The sequence below is a fragment of the Benincasa hispida genome, chromosome 11 (assembly GCF_009727055.1).
Source record: "Benincasa hispida cultivar B227 chromosome 11, ASM972705v1, whole genome shotgun sequence".
Classification (NCBI taxonomy): domain Eukaryota; kingdom Viridiplantae; phylum Streptophyta; class Magnoliopsida; order Cucurbitales; family Cucurbitaceae; genus Benincasa; species Benincasa hispida.
Genome location: NC_052359.1, coordinates 54,251,030 through 54,273,398, shown reverse-complemented (window position 1 = coordinate 54,273,398; position 22,369 = coordinate 54,251,030). Strand labels below are relative to the sequence as shown.

The 22,369-nt window shown below is 36.0% G+C and overlaps 4 protein-coding genes across 7 annotated transcripts; 2 read left to right on the top strand and 2 right to left on the bottom strand.

Moving 5' to 3' along the window:
* Positions 1 to 2,550: 2,550 nt before the first annotated feature.
* Positions 2,551 to 7,023, top strand: LOC120090529. Of its 4 annotated transcripts, XM_039048253.1 has the most exons (5): positions 2,569 to 2,613; positions 2,698 to 2,786; positions 2,892 to 2,990; positions 3,798 to 6,433; positions 6,521 to 7,023. In XM_039048253.1, the coding sequence occupies exons 4-5, from the start codon at positions 3,818 to 3,820 to the stop codon at positions 6,803 to 6,805; spliced, it is 2,901 nt and encodes a 966-aa protein (XP_038904181.1). In that variant the 5' UTR covers positions 2,569 to 2,613; positions 2,698 to 2,786; positions 2,892 to 2,990; positions 3,798 to 3,817; the 3' UTR covers positions 6,806 to 7,023. The 4 variants fall into 4 exon arrangements, with proteins under 4 accessions (XP_038904177.1, XP_038904180.1, XP_038904181.1 ...); XM_039048249.1 differs by having other exon boundaries at positions 2,551 to 2,613; positions 2,698 to 2,990; XM_039048252.1 differs by having other exon boundaries at positions 2,551 to 2,786.
* Positions 7,024 to 7,180: 157 nt separating this feature from the next.
* On the bottom strand, positions 7,181 to 8,730 carry LOC120090530. The gene is made up of 3 exons (XM_039048254.1): positions 8,513 to 8,730; positions 8,126 to 8,312; positions 7,181 to 7,900 (listed from the first exon to the last, which is right to left on the bottom strand). Exons 1-3 carry the CDS (start codon positions 8,543 to 8,545, stop codon positions 7,338 to 7,340), a joined length of 783 nt encoding a protein of 260 aa, XP_038904182.1. The 5' UTR covers positions 8,546 to 8,730; the 3' UTR covers positions 7,181 to 7,337.
* A 4,438-nt stretch (positions 8,731 to 13,168) lies between these two features.
* On the top strand, positions 13,169 to 16,886 carry LOC120090998. Its single transcript, XM_039048764.1, has 2 exons — positions 13,169 to 16,296; positions 16,384 to 16,886. The coding sequence occupies exons 1-2, from the start codon at positions 13,681 to 13,683 to the stop codon at positions 16,666 to 16,668; spliced, it is 2,901 nt and encodes a 966-aa protein (XP_038904692.1). The 5' UTR covers positions 13,169 to 13,680; the 3' UTR covers positions 16,669 to 16,886.
* A 157-nt stretch (positions 16,887 to 17,043) lies between these two features.
* Positions 17,044 to 18,593, bottom strand: LOC120091000. Its single transcript, XM_039048765.1, has 3 exons — positions 18,376 to 18,593; positions 17,989 to 18,175; positions 17,044 to 17,763 (listed from the first exon to the last, which is right to left on the bottom strand). Exons 1-3 carry the CDS (start codon positions 18,406 to 18,408, stop codon positions 17,201 to 17,203), a joined length of 783 nt encoding a protein of 260 aa, XP_038904693.1. The 5' UTR covers positions 18,409 to 18,593; the 3' UTR covers positions 17,044 to 17,200.
* Positions 18,594 to 22,369: the final 3,776 nt, after the last annotated feature.

Below are 22,369 nucleotides of genomic sequence, written 5' to 3'. Positions count from 1 at the left end.
AGAGAACACAAAATGAAAGTTTTTATGTATTGTGTTGTCAAGATCATTTATAAAATTTGTGTGATTTCATATGACATAAAAATAATATAGAAAAAATAAGAAATAAAAATTATTAATAATAAACAGGTTGTTAGTGTTCTTGTACTAACTTATTTTTAATCTTTTTGTAATAATCCTCAAAGTTAGAGAATCTTTTTGGACAATTTTACTCTATTAAATCCATTGATAATTCCCAACATGTGTCAATAATTTAATTTAGACATGGGATTTATCAATTATGTAATTTGCATCATTTGTAAAAATTATGTAAATTGTGTTTTTCTTTAATTAAATATAAGATAATCATTGTAATTACTTTTACCTGCTTTACAATACATTGGTTCAATATATATATTACTGGTTAATTGAAAAAAAAAATTACATTAACAAAATAGCAGAAACGAAGTTTTTTTCCAAGCATAACTGAATGTGTCCTTTCGAGAAACACATTCAAACAAAATTTTGAATTTTTGGTTAACAATGGACATTATATTTCTTTTTTTAAAAGATGTATTTTAATAAAACAGAAAAATATCTTTTTACCTAAATAGTTCGTCGAACCTTGTTTTTGGTATTTTTTTAATACAATTTTTTTTCAATTAATCCCGAAGACTTTAAAATTTCAAACTTACTAAGAACTTGTGTTTGAATTTTTTTTTCCAATAGGATAAAGTCTTAGAAAACAACACCTAAACAGAACATAAAATTGTTATATAAATGAAATTCAAATTTGGAACATAATTTAAAGAAAATCACAAGTAGAAATAAAAAAGATGCATTGAAAAAGTAGGAAAAAAGAAAAGGCATTTGCACAAGGAAGAAGAACATTCAATCATTAAAAAGATTATGTTGGCTAAAGAGCCATATTGAAAAACCGTTTGACCACTTTTTTGTTGTTTCTCACCGATAAATTTTCTTTTTACAATGTGAAAATTGGGTAGAAAACGTGCTTTTCAGCATTACAATGAAATTGAACTTCTTTATCTTTATTTATCTCGTTAATCAAATTGCATGACAATTATATGTAACTTGGACTTTTGGATATCATATATTAGCCAATTGAATTTTTAAATAATTTTGAGCAATGTGATTCAATAATTTTCTCTACCTCGTGACGCTTGGCGTGGGAAGGAGCTTATTTTCTCTAATGGCATACAATTATTGAGCACATCAAGTTGTAAAGCATATGTTTATTTTTTCTTCCTTTGTCTTGCCACCGCCAGCATAATATTTATATTAATTTCTATTCCACCAACTAAAACATGACAAATTAAATATCAGGAATTTATTTTGAAATGATAATTGATATTTTTTTTTTTTATAATAATTATGAAGATCGAACGTGATCAAATCTCTATCTTATATAGATATTAATTATTGCTAAGCTTGTACTAAAAAACGAAGAAGAAAAAATTATTGCTAAGCTTACGTTTAACTTAAACTTGCAGCTTACTTTCTTTATTTGTTTTTAATTTTTTTAGAAGTTCTTTATTTTATTTTTAAATCTATTCACCTATATTTTTAAAGAGTCATTTATTATTTAATATTAAAGATAGGGTTTAAAACCACATCTCAATTCTAGTTTTGGAATAATTTTGGTTCGAATATTGTAGGATAGTCCTTAAACAGTATGATAAACTTTTTTTTTTAATCTCTACTTCGAATTATCTCGAATTGGAACAAATTACTAAAATTCCTCTTCGTCCAATAGAAAAATCTAAATTCATTGAATTAAAAATGAATCAACACAACAACCAACTACATTTAACACCTCTCGTCAAAAAGGGGAATAATACAATTTGAAAAAATATCTCTCTAAATCAAACTGTGTTAGCATGAATAGATTTGTTAAATAATTTTTTTTTTTTTTGTTAATCGCATTTTTTATAATATTTTCTATAATTTCTTTCTTAATTCCAAGTGCTCAATCTCTATAAAATAAGTTATTAAATAGTTTAGAATGTGTGGCATCAGTTTATGAGCTGAATTTCTATTCGAAAACTCAAAAATCAAAAGGTGACTGATTAATATTATTATTATTATTTTGAAAAAGAAAAGTGACTGATTATTAAATAGAGCTTTTAGCGGCACATTTTAAAATTACAAAAACTAGAACAGTGTCCTTTACCTTTGAGATTATTCACTATTCAGTTAATAAAAATATAATTTAAAAAAAAAAGGGCAAAAGAGAAAAAAGACAAATGTTTAGTCCACAGGGAAAAAAAATAAAAGAAGATAAGAGACATGAGCTTTAATGGACGAAAGCACCAATTGGTACAGCATAAACCCCAATAACGAAGACCTTCTGACGTCATCAATGGGGCCCAGCGGGTTTAGGGATTCGCGATAAATAAATAAGTCGCACTGTGGGTCCCGCTATTCCCTTAATGAATGCGACCGGCTATAGTGGGTTAGCCGGTAGCCTAGTCCTTCTAGCTACCTTGCAGCTGTGGTTTTCCACCGTCTGATTGAAAAAGGGAAACGGTGCGTTTCTTCTTCATGCACAATTTTCTCTCTCTCTCTCCTCTTCCATCTGAGAAACTTCTCTTTCTCACTCTCACTATCAGAGAAGAGGTTTTTTTTTATTAAAAAAAATATATTTTTTCGTCTCTTGGAATTGAAAATTGCTGACTTTGCTTCATCTTCTTCGGCATTTAGCAGGGCGAACGGAGGAAAATTGAGAAGAATGAACGATTAATTTCAATGGCGTTTCAGCGTTCTCCCTCTTTATCTTTCTTTCTTCACTGGTGCCGCAATTCTTTGCTTTGCTTATAATCCACAACAGTTTACAAGGATTTTTATTCCTTCTTTTTTGTTTTCATTTCTTTTCTGTTTTTCCCTCTCACCTTCAGTCGTAATCACGCTTCGGATCTTTATCGGGATCGATGAGTTCCACTTCATCCTAATGCTATTCTTCTTATGAACCTCCGCATTTTCCTGGATTTCTCAAGGTTTGTGTGTCTCTTCATCTTCTTCATGCTACATTTCTTTCGCTTTCTTTTTCCTTGTGATCTGTTTTGCATTTGCTTGCTTCATGAGATGTTCGGAACCTGAATGATTGAGAATGTTGTGTTTTCTTTTGCGTGTTGGTTTCTTCTTGATGTTGATTGGTAATAATACAATTCTGACATTCCTCATTGCTCTTGTTTTCTCGAAATGGTGATGTTTGGTGCCTGACTCTGTAAATTATTTCAGGTTCTTTGTCCTTATCCCGCGGAACTGCAGTCCTCTCTCTCTCTTCTTTTTTTTTTTTTTTCCTTTTGTTGTGCACATATTTGTTTACTTCGGTTTCCGAAGCTGCTAAGCCGGAGCTCGAAATCAGTAGTTTGTATAAGAGTTGAGAAATCTTTAGATCTGTGAACTTTTCTTCTTTGACTTCAATTCATGTGCTCGATTTTGTTTTAATCTTAAAGTATACTCAATGTAGTCAAGTAAGGGGTGAATTAGAGGCAAATATAAAGAAATCTCTTTTTGGAATATTTATTGGTAGATGAGAGATTGAGGTATCGACGATTGTAATTTCTGATAAAAACAAACTCAAAAACTGAGGATGTTCACGGTAATAATTGTTTTGGAATAGCTTTGACATGTTGTAGAAATATGTTCTTGTGCTTAATGTTCTGAAGTACGATCGAAGAGAAGAATGTTTTAGAAGTAGAACTACCGGTGTAATATTTTTTTTTCCCGCTGAAATTTGTCCGTGAATGAGGCATGGTTGCTCGTCCAGGTCTTTCTGACATCGTTTAATAATGTACTAGTTTTCAGTACCTGCTCTAGTATGGGATCCAGCTTGGAGCTCAGAAAGAGCTCAAGCCACGGACATAATTCAAGGGCTGGGAAGGTGGGGGCCCTCCTCCCTCAACCAAAGCGGTGTCCATGTCCAACAGTACCAGAACAGTTTAAGATGAAAAGTTCTGTTCGACCGCGTAGTGATTTGTATTGTATATCAACGAAGGGGACCAATATTGCTCGGGAAAAATCTTCCAGATACTGGCAGGGTAAGAGAGTCGAAGGGAGTCCAATTGGAGAGGACGAACTTGTTAGGTATATGTCAAACTTGCCAGGTTATCTCCTTCGTCCAGAGAGAGGAGAAAATCTCCAAGAGAAGGCTTTGAGTGTTGGGGTTCTAGATTGGACACGGCTTGAGAATTGGAAACACAAACAGGTGCGTTGCCCGACCAAAGGTAAAGATGGGGCACTGTGCATTGGGAATCATTTATCATTAAAACAGACTACTGGACTGTCAACTTTCCCTCGTGTAAATCAGAGTGAAACATCAGATAAAGCACACTCTTCACGTCAGTCTGGTTTGATCTCATCACATAAGGAGAAGGGTGCTCATTGTGACACCTCTGTTCGGAATGCCAATCAGTCCCAAGATTTTGAAAGTGGTTCAATGAGTGCAATGAAGGTGAGGCAAAAAATACAAAGGAATTGCGCATCATCCTCATCAGGGGGAAATGTTTCCAACATGATGCAAGAAAGAGAAAGAACAAAGCATTCGGATCGGACGCTGAGTTTAGAAATGGTGGATTCTAATTGTACATCATCCTCAACAGGTGGAAATGTTTCCAACATGATGCCAGAAAGAGAAAGAACGAAGCGTTCAGATCGGAGGTTCAATTTAGAAATGGTGGATTCTTCTTCTCATGTTAGACATTCAGGAACCTTACCTTGTCCTAAAGGAAGTGCACGTATTTTAGGTTGTAAAATGAATCATAGAACGGAGAAGCCGGGTGAAATAAATATCCAGAAAAAAGAAGCAGACGAGAGGATGGTTTTAGGAAAAGGAGAGATACCACCAAAATTGAGTTATGACATATCACTTGGTTTGAACGATCATATGAAAGTTGAAAACTATGAAACAAAGAAGAGAGGGGGAATTAAATGCTCAGATATTAATCTCCCTTACAATTATTTCACATACAAGCAAGATACCAAGTTCCTACTAAAACAGAAGCCAGACGATTTAGAGGATGGATTTCACACCTTGAATACCAGAGCATCATTTGACGAGAATATGACAGACGTTAATTCGTGTAGTTATTCAGAAATATTTTCTCCCGAGGATATTCTATCCTCTGAATGCGGTTCTGATATTCCCTTCTCAAGTCCATTGCCTTCTTTAGCTGACATTGATCCTTTGATGGGCAGAACGCAAGATTCTCTGGTCTGTGATACTAGTGCAGAAATTTCATGTACTTCATTCCAATTGTCCCCTTTCTCGAATCAGAAGCCAAGTTTGAGACCTTCTGGAGGTAAACAAATAGAAAAAAGAGACTTGGATATTAAGCTTACCCATTCCGACCTTGTTGATACTCTTGAGACATTGGATGATAAAACCCCTGATCCAGGAGCTAGAAAAGGTAGGCATCCTTCACCAATTCGTCGTTTGAGCTTCAGTTTAGGACGAATGGGGAGAAGTTTCAGTTTTAAGGAAAGCTCGACTTTACCGCAGTTAAATTCCACATATACTTGTCCAAAATCTGGTCCAGTGATTTCTGAAAGCTCTGGTTGCTCAGATAATTCAGATAGAAAGAAGGTGAATGGACATAACAGAACTCGGTCAAGTCCTTTAAGAAGGTGGATAGAGCCAATACTGAAGCATAAATCCTCAAATCCTCAACATCCTATAGAAGGAAACGTCAACTCATTAGGCCTTTGGCCAACCAGTCTTGGCGGCGCTCATGAAAAGAAGCATGATGAATCACCAATGCAGGCCCTTTTACAGTTTACGATAAAGAATGGTTTTCCCTTGTTTAAATTATTGGTGGATAATAATAGAAATGTCCTTGCAGCCACAGCTAGAGACTTAACCCCGTCTGGGAAGAATGGATCCGGGCAGAGCTATACATTCTACCTAGTTAATGAAATAAAAAGAAAGACTAGTGGTTGGATACGACCAGGGAATAGGGATAGAAGTTATGGCTATGCCTACAATGTCATTGGACAGATGAAAGTGAATTCTGATTATAAAACAAATGAACACAGCAATGGTAAATACACGTTAAGAGAATTGATTTTGTTTGGTGTTGAGATGAGACCAGGAGATCGAGAATCGGCAATCATGGTGAAACATAGAGAACTTGCAGCCATTGTTTTAAAGATTCCCACCGAAAACAAACACGATGGACAATGGAATGGTAACGTTTTGATAGAGAACTATATGGAGTCTTTGTCAGAGGATAATGCTGTAGTAATACTTCCAGGTGCTGCTCATGGGTCACCAAGCAGCGGAGAGCCTTCGCCATTGATCAATAGGTGGAGATCTGGCGGAGTTTGTGACTGTGGTGGTTGGGATGAAGGTTGCAAACTGCGTATACTTTCCATTCCGAAAAAACGAATTACATCCAAGGCGTGTCCTATCTCCAAGTGCCTTGAACTTTTCGTTCAGGTAAAACTTAAAATTTTGATGATGAACACTTCGTTGATTTTTTTCGTTTTCGGCAATTAATAATCTTGTCTCTCAATTTTGTTTCAGGGTGATGAACAAGATAAACCCGTCTTCAGCATGGTACCCTTGAAGGGTGGGTTCTTTGAGGTTCGTTTCGATTCATCAATCTCTATGTTACAGGCGTTTTTCATATGTGTCGCAGTTTTAAATGGTCAGAATCCAGCAGATCCCTCAGAAGCAAGCAAATTTGCACCTGAGGGAACAATGATCAAGGATCCCGATTCTAATGGAATTAATATTGTACGTGAAAAGCAGCCTGCTAGTATTAGATATGCCCCAAACCCACCCCTCTCTCCCGTTGGAAGAGTCTAATCTCTGGTTTTTGTTCTTATCAAGCAACTGAAGATTCTTCCTTTTCAATGGAGCTTACTATTATTCTCTCATCCTCGTTTTGAAGAGTCTGTATTGGCTTTAGACAAGTGGCCAAGTAATTTTGCACTGGCTGGTATCACCATACCCATCACCATCTATGTATAAAGAAAACAACCTGAGCAATATATATAGTGAAGAAATTAGACACTATTCTAAAACTTTTTTCTTTCATAATCTAATCTTTGCTTGGTTGTCAACCGAATCAAAATGCCTCTATTAGAAACCGAATTGCCCTCTTTATTTTTATTTTTTAAAAAAAAACAGAAATCAAAACATGTTCAAGCATTCTTCACTAATTTATGGATATCTTTTCAATTGAGAGGTTAAAGATTCAAATCTCTTTCCCTCTACATCATGAAAGATGTAAGATGTTTAAGCAACCATAGTTAGAGTGATCACTTGAACACTTGATAATGACAGATATCAATATTCTTGAAGCATTTGAATAAAATGTATGATTGGAAAAAACTCATTACAAATCTATAGGTGAGGCATGGTGAATACAGACGAACCATTGACCATTAATTCTCTCAAACACGTTGGTAACAAACTGCCCTCCCCAACTGCTACCTTTCGTCTTCACCAATTCCACACATGTAACATATCCAACATCTCCTCTAGCATGAACTTGAACGTCCTTGAGTTGAATCTCCAATGGGAACTCATAATTTGCCCATACATATTCCCAGCTCGTTATGACATCGTTGTACCCAGATATCCCCCTCATGCCTGGGTGCACGCAGCAGACACTATCTCCTCGTGCCCAAAGAGTTTGCATTGTAGCAAGATCCCCAGTCTGAAACGATTTGTAAAACTTAGCATTGGCTGCCAATACTGAAGTTTTGCTGTCCTCTTGAAGAGCTTTCAAGGTATCTCTGATTTGTGCAGCTCTGGCGTAATCTTCATCTGCAATGGCGTTTTGTAAGTCCTGCTCCAAAGTTTCTGCATCAAGTGTAATGCTTTCACCGCTCGAATTCTCAGCTTTTAGTTGACAAGGTCGAAATGAGAGCGTCCTAGAAGTTTGTTTCCAGGGCCCTGCACTAGATATTAACAAAATGTGAAGAAATTGGAAGAAAATTCAAAGTGAAATTATACAAAACTCTGTACACCCATCTAATCTTTTATATAATATATATCCATTGCATTAGCTCGAAAGTTCAGATTTCATAGAAGTAATAAAAGCTCAAACAAAATTCAAAAGCATCAGATAGATGAGTTGATTAGGGCTCATGGAAATTACAAAAATTCAACGAAACTTACTGAAATTTCCATTCCTTGAAGCGACATAACGAAGACTAGAAGGAAAAAGAAACCCACACCCTCCTCTACACGATTTAACCAACCCAATTTCGCATTGCTTAGGAAGAGCTGAAGGAAGATGATGAAACACCGCAAAATTCTGCAAACAGCGCACGCTCTTCCGATTGCAGATAAAGGTAACATGATCCTACAAAATCATCATATCACTGATATATTTCAAAATTACCGTCCAGATTCCAGATAAAACTTACCAAAAAGAACCGAGAGACAATTTAGTATAACGAAAAACGCATGTTAATCAATTACATTATGGGAATTAATGCACATGAAAAGTCATTATTATTAATATTTAACGGTAGGAGACAATTAAAGAAGAGAAGAACTCACATTGCAGCATAAATTGGACGTATGGAGCGCCATGGTCGAGGGAATTTACAGCATAACCAGGTAATTAACTGCTGAGAACAACGGTACAGGTAGAGGTGTGAGAGATCAAGTATGACAAATTTTAGGCTCTGAAATTAGGTCTTTTCTTCCATCTTCAAAGAGCGACGACGATAAGTTCAGAAACTTCCGAGATGGTGTTTGATAAGAGGGTAATTTTGGAAACTTCAGAGAAGAGAAGATGGCTCAATCGGAATAGGCCCATAATTTTATGGCTTGACTGGGCCCAGTGATACCATCTGGTGGGCCTTGTCTTGGGCTCTTCCGGTAAGCATAAACCGTCCCTCTGTAAAAAAGAGAGGACAAAAGGGAAATTGGAGGATATAGTAAAATTGGGGGTTGTCTTTTGATTTTTGTTAAAAAAAAATAGAAATAAGTTTTTTTTTTGGTAAAAGTGTGCTGCATACATGACCTATAGTTTTAAAATCTTCAAATTGCCCCTGTTAGGGTTGATTAACCGTTGTTTCGAGTATTGTGTAATTTTGAAAATATAGTGTAAATGGAATCGTTTGTTATAAGGTCTCGTATCAATTCTCAATAGAAATATAGTATAAATAGAATCGTCAATTATGAGACTTTTGAAGGACTATGAGATTCGATGCGGAAGTGTAGATCTTGTCCCAATTTTATTTTCACAAAGAATTAAAATTGCAGAGAACATTTTATGCATATCAAAGAATTTACAACATGCTATAAAAGGAGAAATAATTAGGGTTTAAAGAATTACTTACCCTTGAAGCCAAATTAATCTTCATGAATTCCTTCTCCCACGGTCACGAACTCTTCAATTCTCCTCGAACCAAAAATAGCAATCCAAGATGCCCACCACCACCAAGAGGTAATTGTCTGTACTCTCCTTAGGGTAGAGCGAAAATAACAGGAGTATGTGGGCTCTGTCTATTTTTTATAAGGGAGAAAGAATTAGAAGAGAGAAAATTTCCTGGAAGACGATGTATATTTATTAGGGAGAACGGACCAGAAAGCTCCTTGCGTAAAAGGCAAAAGGAAGAAAAAGATCTTCAACCTCCCACCACCACACGTTAAGAGAGAAAACGGGGAGTTATAACTGCCTCTTAATAAAATTCGAAAAAATTTAATAAAAAATTGATAAATTATTTAAATTANATATTAAACTATATGTTATATCGAATATAACACATAACCTATAGTTTTTATATTGTATCAAATATAATATAATCTATTGTTTAAATTATCTTAATTAATCATGGTAGGGGTGTTCAAAAAACCTGATGATCCGAAAAAACCAATCAACCCAACCCAACCCATGCGGTTTGGGTTGGGTTGGGTTCAAATAAATGAAATTTTTATGGGTTGGGTTGGTTTATGGGTTCACCTAAAATGACCCAAACCAACCCAAACTTATTATTAATTTTATAATGTATATTTTTTTGCTTATGATACAATCTTATATACTTATATTTATTTAAGTTTTATCATTTTTTTTAGATAATTTATTCACCAACAACTCCTAAAATAGCTTTTTAGCACTTTGGAAAGAAAATGTTCATTATATAAATTGAAATTGAGTTGTTAATCTTAATTTAATATATGAAAATAATTAAATCAAATTTTTACATATTAACAACTTACTTTTTTTTAGAACAAAAATAGCCCGATCAATCCGAACCAACCCAAACCCAAATGTTTCATGGTTGGGTTAGGTTGGGTTCATCTTTTAAGAAGAGTTATTTGGGTTGAAGAAATTGACAACCCGAACAATTGGGTTGGGTCTAAAAAGTCCTTCAACCCAACCTAACCCAACCAACGAACACCCCTAAATCATGGTATTTAATATGAATCAAATTTGTATTAAACTTAATTATATGAATTTATCCATATAATTAGTATTTCAATCATATTCAAATATTTAATTCATCTCAAAATAAATTTTATATATAATGTATCAAATATATTATATTAATTATATCATATATAATTAATTTAAATTAATTATATCATATATAATCAATCTCTCAATTAATTTGAACAATTCAAATTAATCAAAAAGTAATTCTCAATAATCCCAGTTGAGCTAGGAGGAAACCTTATGGACTTATAGATTGAAGCTCCAATAGTTGAATAATTAATTAAACTCCTTTAATTAAATTACTCAACATCCATTAATTTTCGGTCACTCTATTAAAGACTGACAACTACACTCTTCGCACTACAGATATATTTATGTGTCTATTGGACATAATCAGTCAAAAGTGCGATGACTCTTCATAAATGGCTCGTAAATACAGTTAGGCCAAAATTACCGTTTTCCCCTGTAGTTACATCTAACTTCTTAAGTTCCACTAATCCCTCTATTGAGCAATAAGTCATAATCCAACTATGACCAAACCCCTCTCGAGTCAAGAGAAAGTGTGATGTCACATTGTTCAAGCCTTGTAATCAATCCTTAAGAGAGCAATTTATCTACTTATCCCAACATCAAAGAAGGAATGAATTTCGTCTTGTGTAGTTGTGTTCCCAACTTCCCAATCAAACGAAACCCCAAAATGGTAGGCATATTAAGTCGGTGAATTGGTTATTCTCACCCATGCAAATCAAAGGACAGCCTTTATAGGCACGAGTTCACAACTCACTCAGGATTCAGATCATGTCACCTATGGTCATCCTGCTGAAATGTAAGTCTCTACTATTAAGACGTTATATAATGAGACTATTCATTTTATGGTTTGGTCTTATACAAACTATTTTTATAGGATATTTTCGCTCACATGTCTCCACATGAATGATCAGGATCATATCATTTATAGTACTTTACAACATTTTGTAACAACTACAAAGTGGGTTGTATCTGTAGTGTTACCATGATAAAGTACCCATTCTTATCCATCTACAGACCATTTAGGTTATTTAAACATGATCCACATGTATGTCTCTACATACATGTTTATGAAGGAACCCTTATACAAGAGTACCTATGAGCGAAAGCGAATCTTGCCAATTCATTACGACAAAATTTCCACATATACATTCACACAAATAGATATGCATTAACACAACTAAATTACTGGCATGCTTACAGATAAATACACAAGAGAACAAGGAACTTACCAATTGCAAACTTTCTTCTCGAAAAATCTCGCTTTCACCACGAACGAATGCTCTCGCTCTCGCTGGAACATCAAGCTATCGTTCAACAACACCCCGGTCGTCTACCACAAACGGCTTCACACGAACAGTAGGAAATGAGGACGACACCACCACTTGGAGCCCTTAGTATTCTCAGAGTGAGAATCCAATGTGTGAGCTCTGTTCGAATTTGGTAGAGATAAGGAGATAAAAAGATCGTATACCATAATCACACAAGTGGGAGAAGGCAACGACTATTGTATATTTAGAGTGCTTGATCGTTTAGGCGAGGTACACGATCATGTAGGAAAAGCTAGGTGATCGTCTCTACGATCGTTTAGAAAAGCTCGGGCACTAAGCGATCGTTAGTAAAATGTAAGCGATCGTTTAGTGAAGCGCGCGCGGGTGTAGGTGATCATCTAATAAAGGATGCGCTATCGTATAGGCTCTGAATTACTAAGCGATTGAATGCAAACACCTCGTGAGAAAATTTTGCGTTTTCTTTGCAAAATGAAAACAATTTTCATTTTATTCTTCAGTTACGAAAACCGAACTGAACTTCCCACTATCGTATGGTTACAGATAAAACGTCAGGCAATTATCTCATAACTATCCAATTAATAAAATAATAAATATAATCACATTATATTCATATCCTATAGTTTGATATCATATATCAACCATAGTGTTTTCTCTTCTACTTGATATAAATCATATTTTTATCCAATTTCCTTCAAATTAATGTATCTCATACATTTAGTCAATCATATCATATTTAATTAACTAGTTCAATTATATCATATATAATCAAACTCCCTATTGTCAATTTGAACATTTCAAACTGACCCAAAAACTGTTTCTCAACTCGTATCCAAGCTACCAAGGGGACCTTATGGACCTATAGCTCAAAGCTCCAACGGTACGTGAATAGCTTACTAAACTCTTTAGCCATAAGATCCACCATCCGTTAACTGCCAGACATTTCACTAAAGACTGACAGCTGAACTTTCTTACCACAGATATATTTTTATGTCCATCGGATATAACCAATCATTAGTACGATATCCCTTCACAGATGCTCGTAAGTACAACTGGGCCAATTTATTGTTTTGCCCATATAGTTACATCTTACTTCTTAAGTACCACTAATCCCTCTAATGAACAATACAACATAGTCCTACTATGTGTGAACACCTCTAGGGCCATGAGAAGGTGTGTGGCACCACATCGTTCAAGCCCTGGGATCAGCCCTTAAGGGAACTATCTATCCATTTACCTCTACTTCGGGGAAGGAATGAATTTCATCTTGTGTAGCTGAGTTCCCAGCTCCCACATCAGAAGAATCCTCAAAGTGGTAGGTTTGAGTCGGCAACCTGGCCACTCACACCCATACCTGTCTCTTATACACATCTAGATGTGTATAAGAGACAGGCTGTATTTGGCTTTTGTATTGATTTTGAATATTAGGGTTGTTTTTTTTTTTTCCTTTTGTTGTGCACATATTTGTTTACTTCGGTTTCCGAAGCTGCTAAGCCGGAGCTCGAAATCAGTAGTTTGTATAAGAGTTGAGAAATCTTTAGATCTGTGAACTTTTCTTCTTTGACTTCAATTCATGTGCTCGATTTTGTTTTAATCTTAAAGTATACTCAATGTAGTCAAGTAAGGGGTGAATTAGAGGCAAATATAAAGAAATCTCTTTTTGGAATATTTATTGGTAGATGAGAGATTGAGGTATCGACGATTGTAATTTCTGATAAAAACAAACTCAAAAACTGAGGATGTTCACGGTAATAATTGTTTTGGAATAGCTTTGACATGTTGTAGAAATATGTTCTTGTGCTTAATGTTCTGAAGTACGATCGAAGAGAAGAATGTTTTAGAAGTAGAACTACCGGTGTAATATTTTTTTTTCCCGCTGAAATTTGTCCGTGAATGAGGCATGGTTGCTCGTCCAGGTCTTTCTGACATCGTTTAATAATGTACTAGTTTTCAGTACCTGCTCTAGTATGGGATCCAGCTTGGAGCTCAGAAAGAGCTCAAGCCACGGACATAATTCAAGGGCTGGGAAGGTGGGGGCCCTCCTCCCTCAACCAAAGCGGTGTCCATGTCCAACAGTACCAGAACAGTTTAAGATGAAAAGTTCTGTTCGACCGCGTAGTGATTTGTATTGTATATCAACGAAGGGGACCAATATTGCTCGGGAAAAATCTTCCAGATACTGGCAGGGTAAGAGAGTCGAAGGGAGTCCAATTGGAGAGGACGAACTTGTTAGGTATATGTCAAACTTGCCAGGTTATCTCCTTCGTCCAGAGAGAGGAGAAAATCTCCAAGAGAAGGCTTTGAGTGTTGGGGTTCTAGATTGGACACGGCTTGAGAATTGGAAACACAAACAGGTGCGTTGCCCGACCAAAGGTAAAGATGGGGCACTGTGCATTGGGAATCATTTATCATTAAAACAGACTACTGGACTGTCAACTTTCCCTCGTGTAAATCAGAGTGAAACATCAGATAAAGCACACTCTTCACGTCAGTCTGGTTTGATCTCATCACATAAGGAGAAGGGTGCTCATTGTGACACCTCTGTTCGGAATGCCAATCAGTCCCAAGATTTTGAAAGTGGTTCAATGAGTGCAATGAAGGTGAGGCAAAAAATACAAAGGAATTGCGCATCATCCTCATCAGGGGGAAATGTTTCCAACATGATGCAAGAAAGAGAAAGAACAAAGCATTCGGATCGGACGCTGAGTTTAGAAATGGTGGATTCTAATTGTACATCATCCTCAACAGGTGGAAATGTTTCCAACATGATGCCAGAAAGAGAAAGAACGAAGCGTTCAGATCGGAGGTTCAATTTAGAAATGGTGGATTCTTCTTCTCATGTTAGACATTCAGGAACCTTACCTTGTCCTAAAGGAAGTGCACGTATTTTAGGTTGTAAAATGAATCATAGAACGGAGAAGCCGGGTGAAATAAATATCCAGAAAAAAGAAGCAGACGAGAGGATGGTTTTAGGAAAAGGAGAGATACCACCAAAATTGAGTTATGACATATCACTTGGTTTGAACGATCATATGAAAGTTGAAAACTATGAAACAAAGAAGAGAGGGGGAATTAAATGCTCAGATATTAATCTCCCTTACAATTATTTCACATACAAGCAAGATACCAAGTTCCTACTAAAACAGAAGCCAGACGATTTAGAGGATGGATTTCACACCTTGAATACCAGAGCATCATTTGACGAGAATATGACAGACGTTAATTCGTGTAGTTATTCAGAAATATTTTCTCCCGAGGATATTCTATCCTCTGAATGCGGTTCTGATATTCCCTTCTCAAGTCCATTGCCTTCTTTAGCTGACATTGATCCTTTGATGGGCAGAACGCAAGATTCTCTGGTCTGTGATACTAGTGCAGAAATTTCATGTACTTCATTCCAATTGTCCCCTTTCTCGAATCAGAAGCCAAGTTTGAGACCTTCTGGAGGTAAACAAATAGAAAAAAGAGACTTGGATATTAAGCTTACCCATTCCGACCTTGTTGATACTCTTGAGACATTGGATGATAAAACCCCTGATCCAGGAGCTAGAAAAGGTAGGCATCCTTCACCAATTCGTCGTTTGAGCTTCAGTTTAGGACGAATGGGGAGAAGTTTCAGTTTTAAGGAAAGCTCGACTTTACCGCAGTTAAATTCCACATATACTTGTCCAAAATCTGGTCCAGTGATTTCTGAAAGCTCTGGTTGCTCAGATAATTCAGATAGAAAGAAGGTGAATGGACATAACAGAACTCGGTCAAGTCCTTTAAGAAGGTGGATAGAGCCAATACTGAAGCATAAATCCTCAAATCCTCAACATCCTATAGAAGGAAACGTCAACTCATTAGGCCTTTGGCCAACCAGTCTTGGCGGCGCTCATGAAAAGAAGCATGATGAATCACCAATGCAGGCCCTTTTACAGTTTACGATAAAGAATGGTTTTCCCTTGTTTAAATTATTGGTGGATAATAATAGAAATGTCCTTGCAGCCACAGCTAGAGACTTAACCCCGTCTGGGAAGAATGGATCCGGGCAGAGCTATACATTCTACCTAGTTAATGAAATAAAAAGAAAGACTAGTGGTTGGATACGACCAGGGAATAGGGATAGAAGTTATGGCTATGCCTACAATGTCATTGGACAGATGAAAGTGAATTCTGATTATAAAACAAATGAACACAGCAATGGTAAATACACGTTAAGAGAATTGATTTTGTTTGGTGTTGAGATGAGACCAGGAGATCGAGAATCGGCAATCATGGTGAAACATAGAGAACTTGCAGCCATTGTTTTAAAGATTCCCACCGAAAACAAACACGATGGACAATGGAATGGTAACGTTTTGATAGAGAACTATATGGAGTCTTTGTCAGAGGATAATGCTGTAGTAATACTTCCAGGTGCTGCTCATGGGTCACCAAGCAGCGGAGAGCCTTCGCCATTGATCAATAGGTGGAGATCTGGCGGAGTTTGTGACTGTGGTGGTTGGGATGAAGGTTGCAAACTGCGTATACTTTCCATTCCGAAAAAACGAATTACATCCAAGGCGTGTCCTATCTCCAAGTGCCTTGAACTTTTCGTTCAGGTAAAACTTAAAATTTTGATGATGAACACTTCGTTGATTTTTTTCGTTTTCGGCAATTAATAATCTTGTCTCTCAATTTTGTTTCAGGGTGATGAACAAGATAAACCCGTCTTCAGCATGGTACCCTTGAAGGGTGGGTTCTTTGAGGTTCGTTTCGATTCATCAATCTCTATGTTACAGGCGTTTTTCATATGTGTCGCAGTTTTAAATGGTCAGAATCCAGCAGATCCCTCAGAAGCAAGCAAATTTGCACCTGAGGGAACAATGATCAAGGATCCCGATTCTAATGGAATTAATATTGTACGTGAAAAGCAGCCTGCTAGTATTAGATATGCCCCAAACCCACCCCTCTCTCCCGTTGGAAGAGTCTAATCTCTGGTTTTTGTTCTTATCAAGCAACTGAAGATTCTTCCTTTTCAATGGAGCTTACTATTATTCTCTCATCCTCGTTTTGAAGAGTCTGTATTGGCTTTAGACAAGTGGCCAAGTAATTTTGCACTGGCTGGTATCACCATACCCATCACCATCTATGTATAAAGAAAACAACCTGAGCAATATATATAGTGAAGAAATTAGACACTATTCTAAAACTTTTTTCTTTCATAATCTAATCTTTGCTTGGTTGTCAACCGAATCAAAATGCCTCTATTAGAAACCGAATTGCCCTCTTTATTTTTATTTTTTAAAAAAAAACAGAAATCAAAACATGTTCAAGCATTCTTCACTAATTTATGGATATCTTTTCAATTGAGAGGTTAAAGATTCAAATCTCTTTCCCTCTACATCATGAAAGATGTAAGATGTTTAAGCAACCATAGTTAGAGTGATCACTTGAACACTTGATAATGACAGATATCAATATTCTTGAAGCATTTGAATAAAATGTATGATTGGAAAAAACTCATTACAAATCTATAGGTGAGGCATGGTGAATACAGACGAACCATTGACCATTAATTCTCTCAAACACGTTGGTAACAAACTGCCCTCCCCAACTGCTACCTTTCGTCTTCACCAATTCCACACATGTAACATATCCAACATCTCCTCTAGCATGAACTTGAACGTCCTTGAGTTGAATCTCCAATGGGAACTCATAATTTGCCCATACATATTCCCAGCTCGTTATGACATCGTTGTACCCAGATATCCCCCTCATGCCTGGGTGCACGCAGCAGACACTATCTCCTCGTGCCCAAAGAGTTTGCATTGTAGCAAGATCCCCAGTCTGAAACGATTTGTAAAACTTAGCATTGGCTGCCAATACTGAAGTTTTGCTGTCCTCTTGAAGAGCTTTCAAGGTATCTCTGATTTGTGCAGCTCTGGCGTAATCTTCATCTGCAATGGCGTTTTGTAAGTCCTGCTCCAAAGTTTCTGCATCAAGTGTAATGCTTTCACCGCTCGAATTCTCAGCTTTTAGTTGACAAGGTCGAAATGAGAGCGTCCTAGAAGTTTGTTTCCAGGGCCCTGCACTAGATATTAACAAAATGTGAAGAAATTGGAAGAAAATTCAAAGTGAAATTATACAAAACTCTGTACACCCATCTAATCTTTTATATAATATATATCCATTGCATTAGCTCGAAAGTTCAGATTTCATAGAAGTAATAAAAGCTCAAACAAAATTCAAAAGCATCAGATAGATGAGTTGATTAGGGCTCATGGAAATTACAAAAATTCAACGAAACTTACTGAAATTTCCATTCCTTGAAGCGACATAACGAAGACTAGAAGGAAAAAGAAACCCACACCCTCCTCTACACGATTTAACCAACCCAATTTCGCATTGCTTAGGAAGAGCTGAAGGAAGATGATGAAACACCGCAAAATTCTGCAAACAGCGCACGCTCTTCCGATTGCAGATAAAGGTAACATGATCCTACAAAATCATCATATCACTGATATATTTCAAAATTACCGTCCAGATTCCAGATAAAACTTACCAAAAAGAACCGAGAGACAATTTAGTATAACGAAAAACGCATGTTAATCAATTACATTATGGGAATTAATGCACATGAAAAGTCATTATTATTAATATTTAACGGTAGGAGACAATTAAAGAAGAGAAGAACTCACATTGCAGCATAAATTGGACGTATGGAGCGCCATGGTCGAGGGAATTTACAGCATAACCAGGTAATTAACTGCTGAGAACAACGGTACAGGTAGAGGTGTGAGAGATCAAGTATGACAAATTTTAGGCTCTGAAATTAGGTCTTTTCTTCCATCTTCAAAGAGCGACGACGATAAGTTCAGAAACTTCCGAGATGGTGTTTGATAAGAGGGTAATTTTGGAAACTTCAGAGAAGAGAAGATGGCTCAATCGGAATAGGCCCATAATTTTATGGCTTGACTGGGCCCAGTGATACCATCTGGTGGGCCTTGTCTTGGGCTCTTCCGGTAAGCATAAACCGTCCCTCTGTAAAAAAGAGAGGACAAAAGGGAAATTGGAGGATATAGTAAAATTGGGGGTTGTCTTTTGATTTTTGTTAAAAAAAAATAGAAATAAGTTTTTTTTTTGGTAAAAGTGTGCTGCATACATGACCTATAGTTTTAAAATCTTCAAATTGCCCCTGTTAGGGTTGATTAACCGTTGTTTCGAGTATTGTGTAATTTTGAAAATATAGTGTAAATGGAATCGTTTGTTATAAGGTCTCGTATCAATTCTCAATAGAAATATAGTATAAATAGAATCGTCAATTATGAGACTTTTGAAGGACTATGAGATTCGATGCGGAAGTGTAGATCTTGTCCCAATTTTATTTTCACAAAGAATTAAAATTGCAGAGAACATTTTATGCATATCAAAGAATTTACAACATGCTATAAAAGGAGAAATAATTAGGGTTTAAAGAATTACTTACCCTTGAAGCCAAATTAATCTTCATGAATTCCTTCTCCCACGGTCACGAACTCTTCAATTCTCCTCGAACCAAAAATAGCAATCCAAGATGCCCACCACCACCAAGAGGTAATTGTCTGTACTCTCCTTAGGGTAGAGCGAAAATAACAGGAGTATGTGGGCTCTGTCTATTTTTTATAAGGGAGAAAGAATTAGAAGAGAGAAAATTTCCTGGAAGACGATGTATATTTATTAGGGAGAACGGACCAGAAAGCTCCTTGCGTAAAAGGCAAAAGGAAGAAAAAGATCTTCAACCTCCCACCACCACACGTTAAGAGAGAAAACGGGGAGTTATAACTGCCTCTTAATAAAATTCGAAAAAATTTAATAAAAAATTGATAAATTATTATATAGTTATCTTTACTTTAATATATGATAAGTGGTTTATCATATTATTATATATATATTATACAGCTATTACCGTACTCTATAATATATTATATATTAAAGACTACTTGTTATTATCGATATAAACAACTAACCTAGTAAGGTTTTTAACTATATTGTATCATATTAATATAATCTATATGGTTTTTAAATTATGTGTCTCAATATGATATTCCTTGGTAGTCGTGGTTGTGCTTGGAGCCTGGATGTGATTCGCGATATAGAGACCAATCAACCACTCTGTATCCCAGTTGGCGGTTCTTGGTTGTTGACGGGCCTTCGTAGTGCGTTTACAATAATCTCATGAGTATTTTTATGGGTTGGAGTTGGTTTAGTCGTGTGTTCCGACATATAAAAAATAGACAAGTAACACCTACATACGTCTCATTATTAGACTTATTTATTCGTATAGTGCTCGCTATCATTGTGTTTCAGCATTCTGCTTCTGATAGCACTATATTTCAGCTTCAAATGAACTCGTATATTTCCTTATTTAAGTTTTATTCATTGTGTGTCTAGTATAATTTATTCCCGTTAAACACCTACTCTTTAGAAGCGGCTCGCGGTGTGCTTCTATTAGACACTTTTAGAGAAGCTAGTATTGTTCTACGTTATATCCATATAATAATTGAATTGAGTGTTAATCTTAATTTAATATATGAAATAATTAAATTCCAAATTTTACATTATTACAACTTACTTTTTTTTAGAACAAAATAGCCCGATCAATCCGAACCAAACCCAAACCCAAATGTTTCATGGTTGGGTTAGGTTGGGTTCAATCTTTTAAGAAAGAGTTATTTGGGTTGAAGAAATTGACAACCCGAAACAATTGGGTTGGGTCTAAAAAGTCCTTCAACCCAAACCTAACCCAAACCAACGAACACCCCTACAAATCATGGTATTTAATATGAATCAATTTGTATTAAACTTAATTATATGAATTTATCCATATATTAGTATTTCAATCATATTCAAATATTTAATTTCATCTCAAAATAAATTTATATATAATGTATTCAATATATATATTAATTTATATCATATATAATTATTTAATTAAATTATATCATTATATAATCATCTCTAAATTAATTTGACAATTCAAATTAATCAAAGTAATTCTCAATAATCCCAGTTTGAGCTAGGAGGAAACTTATGGGACTTATAGATTGAAGCTCCATAGTTGAATATTAATTAAACTCCTTTTAATTAAATTACTCAACTATCCATTAATTTTCCGGTCACTCTATTAAAGACTGGACAAACTACACTCTTCGCACTACGATATATTTATGTGGTACTATTGGAATAATTCAGTCAAAAGTGCGATGAACCTCTTCATAAATGGCTTCGTAAATAAGTTTAGGCCAAAATACCGTTTTTCCCCTGTAAGTTAACATCTAATTTCTAAGTCCACTAATCCCCTAATTGAGCAATAATCATAATCCTAACATGACCAACCCTCTCGAGTCAAGAAGACAGTGTGATGTTCACATTGTTCAAGCCTTGTAATCAATCCTTAGAGAGCCAATTTATCCTACTTATCCCAACATCAAGAAAGGAATGGAATTTCGTCTTGTGTGTTGTGTTCCAACTTCCCCATTCATAAACGAAACCCAAAATGGTAAGGCATATTAAGTCGGTTGAATTTGGTTATTCTTCACCCTGCAAATCAAAGGCAGCCTTTATAGGCACGAGTTTCACAACTCAACTCAGGATTCAGAGATCATGTCACCTATGGTCATCCTGCTGAAATGTAAATCTCTACTATTAAGACGTTAATATAATAGACTATTCATTTTTTATGTGTTGGTCTTATACAAACTTATTTTTATGGATATTTTCCGCTCACATGTCTCCACATGAATGTATCAGGATCATATCATTTATAGTACTTTTACAACATTTTGTAACAACTACCAAGTGGGTTGTATCTTGTAGTGTTACCATGATAAAGTACCATTTCTTATCCATCTACAGACCATTTAGGTTATTTAAACATGATCCACATGTATGTCTCTACATTACATGTTTCATGAAGGAACCCTTATACAAGAGTACCTTTGAGCGAAAAGCGAATCTTGCCAATTCATTACGACAAAATTTCCAACATATACATTCACACAAATAGATATGCATTAACACAACTAAATACTGGCATGCTTACAGAAAATACACAAGAGAACAAGGAACTTAACCAATTGCAAACTTTCTTTTCGAAAAAATCTCGCTTTCACCACACGAACAGAATGCTCTCGCTTCTCGCTGGAACATCAAGCTATCGTTCAACACACCCCGGTCGTCTACCACAAACGGCTTCACACGAACAGTAGGAAATGAGGACGACACACCACTTGGAGCCCTTAGTTATCTCAGAGTGAGAATCCAATGTGTGAGCTCTGTTCGATTTGGTAGAGATAAGGAGTAAAAAGATCGATACCATAATCACACAAGTGGGAGAAGGCAAACGACTATTGTATATTTAGGTGCTTGATCGTTTAGGCGAGGTACACGATCATGTAGGAAAAGCTAGGTGATCGTCTCTACGATCGTTTAGAAAGCTCGGGCACTAAGCGATCGTTAGTAAAAATGTAAGCGATCTCGTTTAGTGAAGCGCGCGCGGGTGTAGGTGATCTATCTAATAAAGGATGCGCTATCGTATAGGCTCTGAATTACTAAGCGATTGAATGCAAACACCTCGTGAGAAAATTTTGCGTTTTCTTTGCAAAATGAAAACAATTTTCATTTTATTCTTCAGTTACGAAAACCGAACTGAAC

Excerpts from the sequence above, each read along its gene's own strand:
- LOC120090529 (XM_039048249.1), top strand. The coding sequence starts at position 3,818 with ATGGGATCCAGCTTGGAGCTCAGAAAGAGCTCAAGCCACGGACATAAT. Across the intron at positions 6,434-6,520 it reads GCCTTGAACTTTTCGTTCAG|GGTGATGAACAAGATAAACC; the intron begins GTAAAACTTAAA and ends ATTTTGTTTCAG.
- LOC120090530 (XM_039048254.1), bottom strand. The coding sequence starts at position 8,545 with ATGGCGCTCCATACGTCCAATTTATGCTGCAAT. Across the intron at positions 8,313-8,512 it reads CGTCCAATTTATGCTGCAAT|GATCATGTTACCTTTATCTG; the intron begins GTGAGTTCTTCT and ends ATGATTTTGTAG. Across the intron at positions 7,901-8,125 it reads TTCAAGGAATGGAAATTTCA|GGCCCTGGAAACAAACTTCT; the intron begins GTAAGTTTCGTT and ends TATCTAGTGCAG.
- LOC120091000 (XM_039048765.1), bottom strand. The coding sequence starts at position 18,408 with ATGGCGCTCCATACGTCCAATTTATGCTGCAAT. Across the intron at positions 18,176-18,375 it reads CGTCCAATTTATGCTGCAAT|GATCATGTTACCTTTATCTG; the intron begins GTGAGTTCTTCT and ends ATGATTTTGTAG. Across the intron at positions 17,764-17,988 it reads TTCAAGGAATGGAAATTTCA|GGCCCTGGAAACAAACTTCT; the intron begins GTAAGTTTCGTT and ends TATCTAGTGCAG.
- LOC120090998 (XM_039048764.1), top strand. The coding sequence starts at position 13,681 with ATGGGATCCAGCTTGGAGCTCAGAAAGAGCTCAAGCCACGGACATAAT. Across the intron at positions 16,297-16,383 it reads GCCTTGAACTTTTCGTTCAG|GGTGATGAACAAGATAAACC; the intron begins GTAAAACTTAAA and ends ATTTTGTTTCAG.